The sequence below is a fragment of the Zeus faber genome (assembly GCF_960531495.2).
Source record: "Zeus faber genome assembly, chromosome: 20".
Taxonomy (NCBI): domain Eukaryota; kingdom Metazoa; phylum Chordata; class Actinopteri; order Zeiformes; family Zeidae; genus Zeus; species Zeus faber.
In genome coordinates, this window is record NC_137207.1 from 26734819 (window position 1) to 26751918 (window position 17100).

Sequence of the window (17100 nt, forward strand, 5' to 3'; positions counted from 1 at the left end):
TGACCAATCAGTAGTCTGCAGTGTGACCTTTTGGTATCTCCTCAGCTCACTAGGAACCTCAACGGAGGTGAAACCAAAAAAGTACCAGGTACTATCCACAACTTTTGCCCGGTGGAAAACCAAAAAAGGCAAGTAGACTCGAGTTGAGCCACTCGAAGCCATAAGTGAGTTTTGAAGCTTCCTAGCTGAGAAACCAAGGGAGCTGGAACCTTGTCTGAGCTCAGAAAAGACCATGAACCAACAGCGGACGTACATCAGCGCTGCACTCTATGAGGCAGCAGCCCAAACAATCGGCCATTAGGGGTGTAAGAAAATATAGAGACACTTGAGTGTCTCGATATTTTCTTTTGTGATACTGTGTCGATTCTTAAAAACACTTTTGATTTCTATTGAGGCCATGATCACTCAGTGCTAGCTGCGTAGCTGGGCCACTTGATAAGGATGCCCCCGTGTGGGCTACTCCCCCAGAGTGTTATACAGCCGTCTACGTCAAGGTCGACGCTCGGCTGGAGGGCCCAAGAAGGGCTATGAGGGTTAAAAGAAGCACGCTTTGAGGAAGTGCAATATCAGACACGAGGGCCTGGACGATGTTGCTGCTGACCGTACCACTTGATGACAGCTGTTCCTACCCAATTCCTATTGAGTTCGCACGCTGGAAATGGAGAGAACAACCAGAAGACAGCAGAAAAGAACCAGGAGAAATACAGCCATGGTTGCCACCGCTACCACCACCACATATACAGCTTGTGGATCCAGGATAGTTCAGCCATCAAAGATCTCACCATTTAAAGGAGTGGACGTCGTCATCGGATTTCGATGGACAGCCCGAGAAGAGAAGATGTGCGATCCTTATGATAGCACATGGTGGTTTATTAATTCTTGCGCACTCCATGCGCAGGATGTTTGGGGTTTGACAGAGGATATTGATGTTATTTAATCACGCTGTGATAAAGTACATTATGTTACGTAATCTCAACTTGGTTTGGTTATATAATAGTTAAGTTAAAATCACAAATAAACAGACTGGTACACACAGCTATGAAAGTGATGGGGGAGAGGGAGCAGCCCTCCCTCCAAATGCTCTTTGAGAAGACTTCAGTCAAACAGGCTAGGAAAATGATGGCTGTCCCTTCCCATGTCCTGTATTCAGAATACAAACTGCTCCCATCAGGTAGAAAACATGCCTGAATAGGTATAAAAACTCTTTCACCCTTAGTGAATCTCCTAAACTCAGGAGATGAGAAGATGTGGAATGAGAGGATGTGTTGCACGTATTTGAATGCACTCTATGTCTGCACTTGTCTGTGATACGGACCTTGTGTCTGTTACTTCACTATACTTGTGTGTATTTTTATGCGGCAGCATTTATGTCCAAGACAAATTTCCCTTGGGACAAATAAAGTCATCTTGAATGTTCTTATAATGATTAGAAATGCACCAATACCAATATTTCACTGAGGATGCCAAGATATTCAAGGACCTGAACTATGTGACGGTTAGAACATAAAATATATGGGGGTTTTTTCCACCTCCATTAGTACATTCTATCATGCCTCTATGTGTTACAAAAGTGCAGAATTTGACACTTTTCTTGAATATCTATATGGCTATATTGAATTTAAAATTTGAAACGATCCGTAAAATAATTGTTTAGTTGAGTGATGGTATTAATTTGATTTGTTTCCTATTTTACCCTCTAATTGGAATGAAATCTGGTATAATCCTTATTGGTGCATCAAGGACTGCAGTGACGGCACAATATCGGTATCGCGTATTGGATCCAATACAAAACTTATGTACTCGTGAAAATGCTCAGTTTGCTAAAACTGATACGGCATTACAAGTCCTAGCTAAAAATAGGAAAGAACACAGACTCTGTCCTGTTTTATTTAGGGAGGGCGATGGGAAGATTAAAATAATTAATTTGTAATAATACATTCTCACGACGATGATATTTTGTCTATCACCAAACCTGTTTCACAGAACACCCCCAATAAACTCTGCCTCAGGTGTTCAAGATTCAAGGTTCAAGATGTTCATTAGTCACATACATGTTCATATATATATGCCGTGAAATGTCTTTACAATGCACCCAGAGATTATGCACAATAGTTAGTAACCGAACATAATAACTAACCTAATACCTACCTAGCAACTAACTGAAACTAACTGATTCCTAAAATGTAAAGCAGTTATTGAATAGAATAATGTAAATAAAATAAAAATAAAATAAGACTCAAAAAGACAATACAAAGTGCGGGTACAAAATAGAAGGGAATAGTGTTATGTATATGGGATAGGCTATTTGTACATACAGATATGTGCAGTAAAGTGCATATGAATAAAGTGTGTAGAGTGTTCCTTAGATCCGCAGCCGTGATTTGTACAGTACAGTAATACTGATTGTGGTTTACTTTTCAGTAACTTTAATTCAGCACATACTATACCATACCTCTCTCCACCAAATGCCCCTTGGGGATCATGCTGGTCTAATCGGATTTCATTCACCTCATACAGTAATTATTAAGTAACCGATAATGTCGTTATTCCCGTTAAAAAGTCCTCGGGAGGCATGTGTTCTTTATGGGGGAAAGCTGATGTTGATTCACATTTTTAATAGGGATGCACCACCATCGGTATCGGCCTATATTCCCCTTGTTGACTGCCATCTGCCAAATGAGATGACGTTCACCGATGGCAGTGGCCAGTTTTTACTGTATCTGTTGTGTTGCATCAGTTTTGTGCTGAAAGTTGTGTTGGTTATTTGGGGTCTGATGCCACGTTCGCCTGGAGGGGAACAGAATAACAGCACTTTCTGAATGGCACAAGGGGGACCTACGACGGCAAAACGAAGCAAGCGTGACGATATGTTGCTGTGGTGATGTACAGTACAAAGACTGCAATAAAATATGTTAAAATAAATTATTTTGTCTATTATATATAACAATTCATACAAGTAATAACCTGGAGCTGCAACTATCACCGGACCAACCGTGCTACGCGAGACCACCGTGTCCAATCCTCCAACTGCTTCCTCACTTTGGCACCACTCCATGCAATTGACAAATAGAAAAAACAACTTTAATATCAGTCCACGGTTTTTATTTAAGTCACTTAAGTACAATATTCCTGAGAAAATGTCCATCACTGCGGTGCAAAACTGGCATCCGCAGCAGACGTGCAGGAGAGTCGGCTCCTCGTTTTCTTCATGTCTGCTAGGTAGCCCCGTAACACCTGGCTGTAATTCCGTCGCAGAGGATGGCATAAACAAAAAAAAACAACTATTTTAACTTTGATTATTTTAACTTTATTGCTTTTCTCATTGCTTTTTACATTTTCATTTAATTAAAATTCAATTAATGTTTCCCCAAAAATATTTTTTGGTGGGCTATGTAAGTACTGACAAAGTCTTCTCATTGAGTAGGTAGTTGTATAGCAGGCTAACAAGGCTTTTGAAACAGTGAGTCACATGGCCAAGAGTCTTGGCCATGTGAAAGAAGGTTATATTAAAGGTGGTTTCATAAATTTGTATGATTGAATTTGCTCATTCAAAGATTTAGAGTGTGATGAAGGGCGGAAAGACTAAAACAGTTCAGTTATTTATTTATTTTTTTTACATTATATTATTTTTTATTTGTTTCCCTGGCACAAAAGGGGGTCTAAATAACTACATAAACACAAAAAGAAAAGCATCGGCTATCAGCCAAATTGTTATTTCAAACATCTGTATCTGTATCTGCACCGAATTTCACAATCTTTCTGTGCGTCCCTACTTTTTACACTTTTGAACAACAGACTAGAATTTCCTTAGATGCAACTTGCATTTGTTCAGATTTGTTCATCAACAATGGTGAAGTGTGATTCAATTTCTGTTAAAGTGGAGGTTTTACTAAGCGATGCAGAAATGTTTTGTTTAATATCAGTATGTGACCTTTTGACACCATATTTCCAGTATGCAAAATACAATTTATAAAAGGAATATATGAACGAGGAACCAGTGTCCCGTAGTAAAAGCGTTAGTGTTGGTGTTCAGAACTCTCTCACAAAGCCCCGTTTTCATTGCTAGATAATTTAGTCCCCTCTATGTTTTTTGCTAATCTGGCTTCTACGTCTGCAAGGAGAATTATGGGATACGTTTCAGACGCAGCTACGCAGTGAGGCTTGTTAGTTCATCGTTATAATTTTATTTTGTGATGCAGTCGTCTCTCCATTCTTGCCTCTTACATTTCAAGTAGTCGCAGGCCTTCTGCTCATTCATCGCCCTCTCAGAGTCTCAAACAGCTCTGGAATGACCCCTAGTAACCCCCGCACCCCGTCCCCATCCCCTTGATGGCGGCGAGAGGGAAGCTGCTGGCGCACTGCGCTGAGCTGCACTGCAAGGAGAGAGCGAGGCCATTTGCGTGCATAAAGCCTGGATCTGCCGGCTGTGACTCAGGCCAGAACTCCTGACTCGGGCCTTTTACGAGACCGCATCTGTGCAGCGCTGCAGGGGCGCTGCGGAGGGGAGGGCTGTGCTTTGAGGAATACTGACCCATGTGATGCCGGTAAAAGCACAAAGTGGCATCCTGGCATTTCCAAATGTCCCAAAGAAATGCTGAAATAGCTCTCTTTCAGCCTGCACAAGAAATTTCGGCTAATGTATTGTGTAGGTGAAGGAATCAAGTATTTATGGAATTTCTACGGCTGCAATGATACCTTATTTATTTTATTTTTATTTTTACCAATAGTACAGATATGAGGACTGAAACTTTGTTACAATAAAAGTGAAATCATTGATTTTGAAGATCCTGGTATGGATCTCTCTCTCTCTCTCTCTCTCTCTCTATATATATATATATATATATATATATATATATATATATATATATATATATATATATATATATATTAACAAATTTCTATACTGTAAAGCACAAAACTCACTGAGTTCAATAGATAAAACGGGAACTCAATGAAAAGGTATCAGTATTTCAGTATCAGTATCAGTATTTTAAATTTATTAGTAGGAGTACATGAACACAGACCAGATACCCAATGCCGGTATCTACATCCACGTCCGTGCTAACACAAGAGATTTTGTTAGCAGGCTAGAAACTTCTTGTTTCTAGCCTGCTAAAAGTAGTTCCATGTTATGTGGTTTCACTGTTTATATAAAAAAACAAGACACAGGGACGTGTGACTATAACATGGGTTTCCAGTTTTTGAAGACCTTCGGACCACCTCCATGATCTGATACCACACGGTGGAGGACCAATCGGCTCTCCCCATTGTAAATGACATGTTGTCGGAAGAACAAAGAAGGGGGAAGGTTGAAAAAAGATGCCCTCTGTTCTGTGTGTTATTGTCAACTCTGCCGGTGGAGGCACCCTGACCTTTCATACAGCCAACTCCCCCGCGCATTTAGAAGTGGTTCATTCTGGTTCATATTCAAACATTGCAGAGCATTTCTCCCATTGTAATTGATGCAAAGATACGTTTGGTGAATTTCAGTGAATTCTCCAACGTTCCTGAGTGAGGCGAAATGCTTTGGACAGACAATAAAGCAATGTGATAATCTGTCTAAACCGCTGGAGATGCAGAACAGAAGAGACTTGGGTCTGTAGTAAAAAGGCTTCCACGTGCTTGCTTGACAAGGATCTTTCAGCCCAGTTCCTGTGGGGCTCTGGACCAGTTGGGCCCCACGCAGGTTTTATTCTCTGCATTCCTTTTAGTCGTGCTTACAGGCCCAGCTGTTGCCTTTTTCCCTGGAGCAGAGTGATAGAATCATAAGAATGTAACCTCAACACAAAAGCTGTCACCTAAATAGAGTAAGCATGTGTATGTGAGGCCTAACCGAGGTCTGTAGTTGGGTGGTGTCGGGTACACGAACGACAGAGAGAGATGATTGGTGGTTTCCCTCCGTTTAAAGACTCTGGTTTAACTACGCGGAAACTCAGACGTTATCGAAAGCAGCCTTTCCCCGCACCCCGGCCATCCCCCCTCCAACACGGCAATGTGAAAATGCAGCCTGAACGAAAGGTCGCTTCACTGTGGCACGACGTTGCTGATTTTTAAGGAAAATAGAGTCCTAGTCATTGATTTTCTGGTCATGAAATGCGACTTTAAATCCTCATAAATATCCGTCCAGGAGAGGTTCAGCGCTGTCGACGGCGCAGACGTCACACACACTGTCTGGTGTTTTGGTGTTCAGAGGACACAGTGACTGAACGTGTAACGTGGGAAATTCAGTTTTTGTTTTCCCTCAAGATTGATTGCCACCCCACGCTGTTGAAAGCGCTGTTGAGTTGAAAGTTGACGGAGGTGGAGGCAGCAAATCAAGAAAAAGTCAGTTGAACCTTCTAGAAAGGCCGAAGGCAAGCTCCAGCCCGGCGGTTTTGTGATCCCCAAAGTGCGATTTGAGCGGGTTTATGTGTATATTTACTCTCTTTCTTATATCCTCCCAGAAGTGGTGCATGGTGCGTCGTTTGGTTTAACAGTTGTGCGTCCATCGCAGCCTACAAAGCAAGGTCGATTCCTCCCGGTGGAGGCTGGAGACTCCAGCAGTCATCGGTGGAAAAATAATAGAGGAACATTGTTTTACCAAACGGGCTGTTTGTATGACCGTGTCTACCTTTTAATCATTTGTTTGACATGTAATTGACGGCTAAAATGTATTGATCACGGCAGCCCTTGTCCAGGTTCCCTTTTCCGTATTGAAATGACGTGACCCTCCTGTGTCTCGCAGCTCGCCGGCCGGTGCCGTGTGGTCTAAAGGCGTCGGAGGAGAGCGGAGATGGAGCTGTCGGACGGCTTGTTGCTGCAGGTCAACAACGGAGAGCAGGGCGCTAACCGCTGGAAACATCCCAACGATGACTCGGTACGACCCGCGCACACCGACCCCAAACGTCCCTGCCTTCTGACCTCAGAAGGGGCGGGGGGGGGGTCTCCTGGCCCGTGCGAGCTGGGAGAATTTGAGTTTTAGACTGTGATTCCTGCATTCCGGTGAAATTTGTGTCTGAAAATCACAAAGGTGTAAGTGTGTCGAGGCGGGTGGGGCAGCAGCACTGACTGGAAACTCAACCTTTTTCATACCAAGGAGCCTAATCTGAAATTATTGTGAGATATGATTTAGCCCACACTTCCGTTTTTACCGGTTTTAACTCTTAACCATTTTCCTGGAAGCACTTGAAGGTCCTCTGGGTGTCCCCGGACCCCGCGTTGGGAACCACCGCTTTAATACAACAAGCATGATAAAGCACTTGCAGCAGGCGCTTAACCGCGAGCGCTTTACCAAATTATGAAGGCTTCAGCTACGGAGTGGAAGAGTGAGCCGCCGCAGCAAACGTTGCTAGAAACCTTTTAGAGCTCAGTTCACTCTCACAGGCTGTCAAGGAGAAAACATATATGATAGATATCTGTATCGGCAGAGATGGGCATTGGAAAAGAAAAGGTGGCATCGTGCCGTCTTTAGTGATGTGTCCGGGTCTGGTTTGATGATGTATTGGTGATCCAGGCCTGTGTTGACCGTGTGTCCAGGAGCGTAGCTGCAGCCCCTCTGTGCTGCGCTGCGTCGCCACCACCTGGAAGGAAGGTCTGCTGAACAGGAAGAGACCCTTCGTGGGTCGCTGCTGTCACTCCTGTACCCCACAAAGCCAGGTACGCCCCCACACGTCGGCGACTGACACCGCATGATTGCGACAGCCCCGTCACACCTTCGTGTTGTATGGACTCTGTCTGATATCCTACAGAACTTTAGCCTGGTGTGGTTATTCCACAGAGGATTCATTCTCTCCACGCCGTCTGTAACAGTGCACATGGAAAACCTGTTAGGCAAGATTCTTCTTCTTCTTCTTTTCACGGAACTCTTAAAAGTGCTGTCCGAGGTCAGGGTTCAGAACGTTCCGTGGCAGACCCTTGAAATAAAACCAGCATATCAATAAAGACATGACTGAACCAGTCTTGTGATTGAAAGCATTTCTAATTGAATTGAAGCACGAACCCACAAATCACAAAATGGTAAAACTCGCTCTTTCATAAAAAGCTGTGGTGAAATCCTGTGTCCTGTTGTCATTAATTATAATTAATTATTATTATAATTATTAATATTGTTAACATTTAACAGTGCAAACATTTCTCTGTTGTTGTTTTGCCCCTCAGGAGAGGCTGTTCAACCCCAGCATTCCCTCTCTGGGGCTGCGCAACGTCATCTACATCAATGAGACGCACACCAGGTACTTCCAACTGCATGTGTTTCTGGTTGGGAGGTGGGTGGGGTGTGACGTTCCGCTGGACTGTCCTCTTCCCTCCCCGCCTGCAGAGACATTATCAGGGCGACCCCTTGTCCCCCGCAGGGTCAGTGGAGAACGTGTGAGTGCGGTTGAATCGCGGTGCCATTCGGGCCGCCTCGCTGCCTCACGCAGGTGCATGATACAGGATCCGGCCCCGCCCCCCACACAACCCTGAACGGAATCAAGCGCCTTGTGGTCCTTGGTTTTCTAATGTAATGACTGTGAGTCAGGAAGAGGAAAACACAGATGACGATACCAGTGTCGTGTGTCATGTCTGATCCTGTGCTCGCGTAGTCGTACTTGTGAAAATACTACGGAACCTAAACCTGATACCAGCACGATGTAGCTGAAATGAGAGTTCCTGTTTTTATTTTTGGAACTCTGTGAGAGTTTCATGTTGTATATGTTTGTTTGTTTTTTGTTTTTAAACAAAGCAATGAATAAATACTTTTCACACGCCTATACAGAGGGGCTGGTGCGTCACAGAACAACTGGAAGTCCACAAAATATTGGAAAAAAAAACAAGAGACTTCTGCACACTTTAGGTCATTGGACCTTCATCAGGCTAATATTTTATTTTTATTTGTCTGATGAAGGTACTTTCACACCAAAACGCTGCTTTATCATTTGAAGTCTAGTTTGCGGGAGTCACTTATTTGGAGTATGTCAGTTCCGTAAAGTAAGAACGTTTCAGTGTTTCCCACGGCCCAACACCCCCCCCGAAAAAAATCTCTGTTTGTCCTGTTTGACCCTGCATGGAGACGTAACCACCTTTGCAATGAGCCCTTATCCTTACACACACAGGCAGGAAATCCACTTTTGTTGTTGACGATCCGCACAAGTCTGATTACACACAAATAAAAACTGTGTGTGTGTGTGTGTGTGTGTGTGTGTGTGTGTGTGTGTGTGTGTGTGTGTGTGTGTGTGTGTGTGTGTGTGTGTGTGTGTGTGTGTGTGTGTGTGTGTGTGTGTGTGTGTGTGTGTGTACGTGTACGTGTACCCATGCACCGGGGGTTAATATAGTGCAGTCAGTGCGAGGCAGTGGAAAAGCTAAACCAGTGAATAATTAATGGTGTTGGTCAGCGGACACCAGACGCATGGATACAGTGACTGACTTCTGCGTGCAAAATTTAATTACATCCCATAATAACTCACCCACCGACCGATTGTTAGCGCGGCCGCGGTTTAAATGCAGACCATGTGATGTTTCAGAGCTCAAAATTATATCTGGAAAAGCCATGCTCCAAGTAGCTTGAGCTGCCGCCAGCGCCAGGAATGCTTAGTATTTATCAGTATGTGGTTTTAATAATGATACGGAACGATATGGTGGAATCTTTAGTGGAAAGACTAAAATAGCTGTAAGATAATAAAGTTTTTGTACCGGTGTCAAATAGTCAGCACACACTTTATTATAGAGACCAGTGGGGAGAAACGGGGGAGAGAGGGAGGGAGAAACGTGCGGCAAATGAGCTCAGGTGAGATCCAGGCCCCGACCAGGCTTCCAGGCACCTCCAGACGCTATGCTCCCCGTCCGGTTGAGCCCAAAAGCACAGTTCCATTCTTTGACACTTAACATTTACATTCAGCCCACCCAATGCTCGTGCTTTCAATGGAGCATTAGTATTCCAGAACCCCACCGGATGATGGGATAGCCAGAGAGTGGAGGATAAATCGCCCACAGTCACATGGTTCAGAGCAGGGATTTGCAGTGTGCGTCTTTAACATGGCTGTGGTTCTGAATGTCTCCTCAGTCATATGGAGCTCCACACTGTCATGTTTCTGAAGAGCTGCAAAATTATACAGGTTTACTATTATTTGGGCTTTAGCAGGTGTGTGTGTGTGTGTGTGTGTGTGTGTGTGTGTGTGTGTGTGTGTGTGTGTGTGTGTGTGTGTGTGTGTGTGTGTGTGTGTGTGTGTGTGTTGTGGTAGGGCTGCGTTAATATTGAAGGAATTTTACTGCTCATAGTAAATTTCAATATAAATTCAAAACAATATCACAATCCTAAATAAACAATTTGGGAAATAATACTGAAGAAATACCGAAATGTATTGAAACTCTTGGATATACACTCACTGAGAACTTTTTTTGGAACTCTATCCTAATACCGGGCGGGGCCTCCCTTCGCTCTCCAAACAGCTTCAGCTCTTCTTGGCAATGGATTCCACAAGATGTTGGAAACATTCCTCTGAGGTTCTGCTCCACGTTGACACGTTGCGTCGCACGGTTCCTGCAGATTTGTCAGCTGCACATTGATGCTGCCGATCTCCCGCTCTATCACGTCCCAAAGGTGTTCTGTTGGGTTCTGATCCGGCGACTGGGAAGGAAACTGGAGAACATGGAACATTGTCATGTTCATGAAACCAGTTTGAGACGACTTTTTCTTTGGGACATGGTGCATCATCATGCTGGAAGGAGCCCTGAGAAGATGGGCGTGGCCATGGAGGGATGCACATGGTCAGCAACAACACTCAAATAGGCTCTGTGATTCCCACAGAATTGGATTCTATTTGGGGTGGGAGCTGACGGGGCGACGGGAGGGGGAGGGACAGGGGTACAAATTGCGCCCCGATCGCTCCCTCAGCGTCTGATTTGCATTTTCGATCACCTATATCGTATTATATCCGAGGCTTTAATGGGTGATTGGAATGAACAGAATGTGACATTGACGAGCGCCGCTGCCGTTTGGCTCTCGGCCAAAAGTTAGAAGGCGAGTCTTACGGGGGGGAGGGGAGGGATATTGCAATCGGCAGCTAGGGCATGACACTGAAGTCTGTGTTGCGATTCGGTCCGGTAGATACCGATCGTATAGGAGCCGGGTTTCAGTGCCAGGTTTCGCTACCCAACGAGAGAGAGAATAACATTTTACCCATTTTAAATGGTAAGAAGGATCAAATTGAAAATCAATATGCGGTGGGCATGGGAAACACTGAGGCTGTGGCATTCAAGCGATGATTGATTGGTATTAACGGGCCCCAAGTGTGCCAAAAAAAATCCCCACACTAGCATACCGCCGCCCCCAGCCTGGGCTGTTGACACAAGGCAGTTTGGGTCCTTGGACTCTTGCGGAATGGCACAAAATTCTGACCCCACCATCCGTGTGCCTCAGCAGAAATGGAGATTTACCAGACCTCAGCTTTCTGTTCTTGTCTGACAGACGCGCTGTTGTAGCTCCTCCGCCTCGAGGTTCCACGTGTGGTGCTATCTCAGATGTTTTTTCTGCTCATCACAACTGTACAGAGTGGTTACCTGAGCGACCGTAGCCTGTCTGTCAGCTCACACCAGCCTGGACGCTCCCCCTTGACCTCTCTCACCATCAAGGCGTTTCCGTCCGCAGATCTGCCGCTCACTGGGTGTTTTTTGTTTTTCTCACCATTTTGAGTAAACTCTAGAGGCTGTTGTGCGTGAAAATCCCAGGAGATCAGCAGTTACAGAGACACTCCGACCAGCCCGTCTGGCACCAGAAATCGTGCCACGGTCGAAAACACTGAGATCACATTTTTTCCCCATTCAGATGTTGATGGACACGATTAGCTCATTAGATGATTGTGTGAATAAGTAGGTTTACAGGTGTTCCTATTAAAGTTTTACGTGATGCTATTTATGCATCTGCACAATATCTGCCTGAATAAATTCAAAACCTTGGTTTTCATCACCATACAATATATCCCTTCGTCTTAAATACAGACTATTATTAAAAAAAAAAAAAAGTTTTCACTTTCATCCTTGTTTTTGGTGTTTAGCCATTTTTAAATGAATTGAATGTGTTTGCTGTGTGCAGGCAGCGGGGCTGGCTGGCTCGCAGGCTCAGCTACGTGCTGTTTGTCCTGGAGAGGGACGTCAACAAGGACATGTTCACTAGGAACGTGGTGGACAATGTGCTGAACAACTGCAGGTAGAGGACACACACTGCATCCATGTGTTTATTATTATTATTATTATTATTATTATTATTATTATCATTGTTGTTGTTAAGAAGAAAAATAATAATACGAATGTTGAGAAATAATAGTACAAATAAAAGTTATTATTAGTATTATTAAAATGCAATCCAATAATAATAATATAGCAATAATACATTTTAAAAAAGTAAACAAAATACATTTCCACCCAGTTCTGGGTCGTCAATTTAGACCTTGAAGGATCACTAACATTCCTCAGCTGATGATTTGAAATTATTATTTCTCTGGAGTTATAGCTCTTGAATTATTAGTCTATTATATATTTTCTCTGCAGTATATCTAAAACTACTAGCAATTCTCAAATAATTCTCAAAATTACTCTCACAATATTTTGATAAATCCTATAATTGTACATCTCTCTAAAGCACTGATAATAAAAATGGAATAAGGAAAAAAACTGTATATATTGAAAATGCTGATATTGCCACATGCTTATTAATGTGTAATATATGATTATCATGAGCGATAGTTGTATTCAATGAGAGGAGGATTGATTTAGTTTTTCACCAAACAAATAACCTTTGTCAGTTAGTGCTTAGGACTGGGTGTTTTGGGATTTGAGATTAGGATTTCCCAATCAGATTTGATTGCGATACAAAGGCTTTCGATTCAGTATTGTTTCTATACTATATTCAATGACTCACAATATCATTAATCAATATAATATTTTAGAAATTAATTCAGAACATTATTAAATCACATCAGAGTATTTTTTCTTTTCTTTTTCTATTGCAGCCTTTTTAGTTCTATATTTAGTTAAAATGAAAGGCCTTATTTTTTGAGTGTTGTAGCATGCTCTGTAATCCCTAACCCACCCCATTTGACTAATAAGTTGTTGTCCTATCTTAAAACCAGGAGACTTATATTAGCACTGTGCCGTCCCTCCGCAGGGTGGAGAGCGCCATCGTGGAGGTGGCCAGGGATGGGGAGGCGGCGGCCGAGCAGCCGGGCCACGAGCAAAAAGCCGTCAGCCGAGTGAGGAGGAAGGCCCGGGGCTTCCTGCAGGAGATGGTGGCCAACATCTCCCCGACCTTCATCAGGTCCGTGGAAATAAAAGGAACTTAACACAACCAGGCCTGTACAGTGACGCTCCACTCATTTCAACGCGTGACATCCCTGAGACATTTAGCACTGTATTTATTCACAGTGCCGATTGACAGCTCAGAAAGTTACATGCACATATCAACATACCTGTTCAGGGTGTCTGCAGGTCCTTCAAAAAGTCTTAAATGCAATATTCCTAATATTAGGCCTTAAAGGTAGTCAAGCAAGGTTTGAATTTATGAGGTGTTATATTGACATTATATATTGCCTATTATATTGGCTTATTTCAGCCGTATATTTATTTATGTCAAAAATGAGCCCAGTTCTTCTGCATCAGAGCCAACATTTATATCAAATCCTAAACCTAGAACTGAACCTGATATTTACCTTCATATGTATCCTCACACTTACCTGTTGTGAATGAATGCCTGTTCTAGCTTGACCCAGCTGTTAAATGCCATTAAAATGAGTCTCACCCTGTTGTTGAAGTTTATTTTTGAAATTTGCAATTGATTTTATATGGGGGGTGCTTAAAGGCCACTTGACACATCTATTGGATGCATGAGTCAAATCTCCAAATCGTCGATCTGGGGTGGCCACAGGGGGCGGCAATCAGATTTTAAAATGGCCCCTGAGCAGTTCATGCAGCCCTGCACTGTATGTATCCGTTAAATGAGCTGTTTGTGCTTCAGTTTCTCTCTCTTCTTCCTCCGCAGGCTTACGGGCTGGGTGCTTCTCAAGCTCTTCAATGGCTTCTTCTGGAGCATCCAGATCCATAAAGGTCAGCTGGAGATGGTGAAGAGAGCCGCCACGGAGGTCAGCACACACACCGTCACGGTGGATCACACTCTGCTTCGGCGGCCATTTTTGCTCTTATCAACATTTATTAGTAACAGCTGACCGAAATCCGTTGCCATGACAACACATGAAAATTTATTTAAATGTACTCTCTTAATATACTGTTTCAATGTGCATTTTGACGTATCTGTATAATACAGGTGGTATGTGTATTCATTGTGCATTGAGCAAACAATTAGGAATTTTGAATTGTTGCTGAGAGTTTATTTACATATAGCAAGATGTATTCTGTTGCAAGTGAATCTTTTCAGCATGAGAAAATAACATTTTACATAAAATGTAATAAACAACTGAAAACGAATCACTACAAGTCACTAATAATGTTTTTTCACCATCCACCGCGGTACAGATGCTGCTTTCCAAAGTATTCAAACTCAGCAAATTGAGACATTACTTCAGTTGTTTTTATGGGAGCTGTTTATTTAAAGGTTGCGTGCAGATTATCCACTGTTAAATTTGTCTGACCAACATCTCTTTGCAGCACAACGTGCCCCTCGTCTTCCTTCCCGTTCATAAGTCGCACATCGACTACCTGCTCATCACCTTCATCCTCTTCTGTCACAACATCAAAGCCCCGCACATCGCCGCTGGCAACAACCTGAACATCCCCATATTCAGGTGAGATGCTGTGTGTTGGTCTGTCACCATCATTACATTTTAGTTGATGATTAATTGTCATTCAAATAATTGTTTATTGTATATATGTTAATACATGGTGTGTGTGTGTGTGTGTGTGTGTGTGTGTGTGTGTGTGTGTGTGTGTGTGTGTGTGTGTGTGTGTGTGTGTGTGTGTGTGTGTGTGTGTGTGTGTGTGTGTGTGTGTGTGTGTGTGTGTGTGTGTACAAACACTGTATATTTACATAGGATTTGGACTAGACACTTAATTTGCCTTAACCCAACAGACAGAAATTCACCTTATTCACACAATTCACATTTAATTGTTGCAACATTTCTTCCACTGACTTAGAAACGAAGGCCTTACATTTGGATGGAAATGTATGAAAATGATTGCGACAGCTCAAATGTGATCAGGCCATTATGTAATATATGACATTTCTAACAGTGTGTGACAAACAATCTCTTGAACTTGAAGTTGAACTTGTGTTGAAAATGCACATTTATTCAAAGGAAACAAGCAGCAACTATCTCTGTTGGGTCGGATAAGATCAGAGGACAGATGTTGTGTTGACAGCTGGTAAACAAATAACTGATAAGAACTGGGAGCTGTGTCGGCTGCTGTTTTGCTTCCCTCAACCCTTGATAGTCCCGGTCTCCGCTCTCCTGTGACCTGGGAGTAGATTAGAACGGGCTCAGGCTTATCCAAGGTCTGTCGCCAGGGTCTATTTGCGCGCTGCGGGCATGTGGAAGGAAAGCTTAGAGATCCGGTAAAACCAGGCACCCGCCAAGCTAGAAAGTAGAAGCTGTATTATTGAGACTTGCCTCAAATAGGATTGTGAAACCTTAGCCTTGGTACACCGAAGCTTACAATGTGTCCCCCAAAGTGTGCTCACCACGACTCCCTTGAGTAGCGTGAAGCCAATCCACTGCCTAATGTCTGATGAATCCGTCCGTTTCCCACCTGGACCTCATTTTCCCATCTTTTTCCAAAATGGTGATAGTCTCCGACCGAAACGTAATCAAATGCTTCAGTAGAGCGTGCTGAGAATTTCAGGTTGTCGGGACTCGCTGTCCAATAAAACGCATTGAAACAGGCAAAGTGGAAACCACAGCAAAACAATCGCTCAATCATGTTTATAGTGTTTAGAACCTGTCTGCTCCGTAATCAACCTTATTCTACATAGCAGACTGACAATTCAAATCAAATGCTTGATCTGAAACGCTCACGTGGTATCTAGCACCAGTTCTAAACTGGCCTGGCTTACTTCTGTTTATTTATTTTCACGACATCTGCATGATGGAGGGCGTTCATGACACGAGGTCATGAGACGGTGTTTCAAAATAAAAGCACAGCATCAGAGATTTGGGGCACTAGGTAGAACCTGTTTATACATTTACATTTACATTTAGTCATTTATCAGACGCTTTTATCCAAAGCGACTTACAAGGGAGAATAACATTCAAGCTACATTGCGACAGAGACATTAGTGTAACAATAAATACTGCAAGGTAGTGCTAAGTAATTGTAGGTTAGGAGAGGAGGTACTCACTGAAGAGCTGGGTCTTCAAGTGCTTCTTAAAGACAGAGAGAACTGTGCTTTTATAATACGCTCTTGAGCTCTGTTTTTTAATATCAAATTTTATGTTTACATGCCGACTCTGTTTCCAGCACGCTGATCCGTAAACTGGGAGGTTTCTTCATTCGTCGAAAAATGGACGAGACTGTGAACGGCAAGAAAGACGTTTTGTACAGATCGCTGTTACACGCGGTAAGTCCCCGGAGCCCCTGGTAACCTACTTCCTGTGTTGTATTGTGTTTTATGTATTGACGTGGTTTATTAAGAGACTTGAGTTCATTCAGTGCATTGTGTTACATGTGTCGTGTCATGTTGGGCTGGTTGATATAAAGGTTTATTCAATGTGTTTACAAATATTGTAGATATTATTCCAGTGATATTAAATGTAAATCTAGGATCAATTCACCCTAATTTCCCTTTTTAATATAATTGACCTTTTTTATGGCCACCTACTCCTCTCTGAGTAGTAAGTGAATATTATGTCAATAATGCTTTGTTGTGGTATAGTCATTTATTTGTTCTATTTTCAAAATGTGATTTAATATATACTTATTGCCATGGATTTCGTACATATTTTGTCATAATATGCAGCTAAAGTTTAAACAGAGTTTGGGACCTTAAGTTCTGTTCTAAGTTCTGCCCTCTCCGCCCTCTGACTAGTGCTGTCAAACGATGGCTCAATGTTGGAATTGTAAAAAAAAATAAAAAGACGTTCAAATCTGAAAATTAACAATCGGGAAAGAAAAAAAAAATGCAGTGTTTCAGCAGAAATGTAT

The 17100-nt window shown here is 42.8% G+C and overlaps 1 protein-coding gene across 1 annotated transcript in view; it reads left to right on the forward strand.

Annotated features, from left to right (window-relative positions):
- Positions 1-17100, forward strand: part of gpam (glycerol-3-phosphate acyltransferase, mitochondrial) — a 34695-nt gene that overhangs the window by 3777 nt on the left and 13818 nt on the right. The window contains exons 2-9 of the mRNA XM_080021045.1: positions 6725-6856; positions 7516-7635; positions 8137-8210; positions 12047-12160; positions 13118-13267; positions 13988-14087; positions 14611-14747; positions 16417-16516. Of these exons, the coding sequence (XP_079877171.1) occupies positions 6773-6856; positions 7516-7635; positions 8137-8210; positions 12047-12160; positions 13118-13267; positions 13988-14087; positions 14611-14747; positions 16417-16516 (879 nt within the window). The 5' untranslated portion in view covers positions 6725-6772. The remainder of the gene's footprint in view (positions 1-6724; positions 6857-7515; positions 7636-8136; positions 8211-12046; positions 12161-13117; positions 13268-13987; positions 14088-14610; positions 14748-16416; positions 16517-17100) is intronic.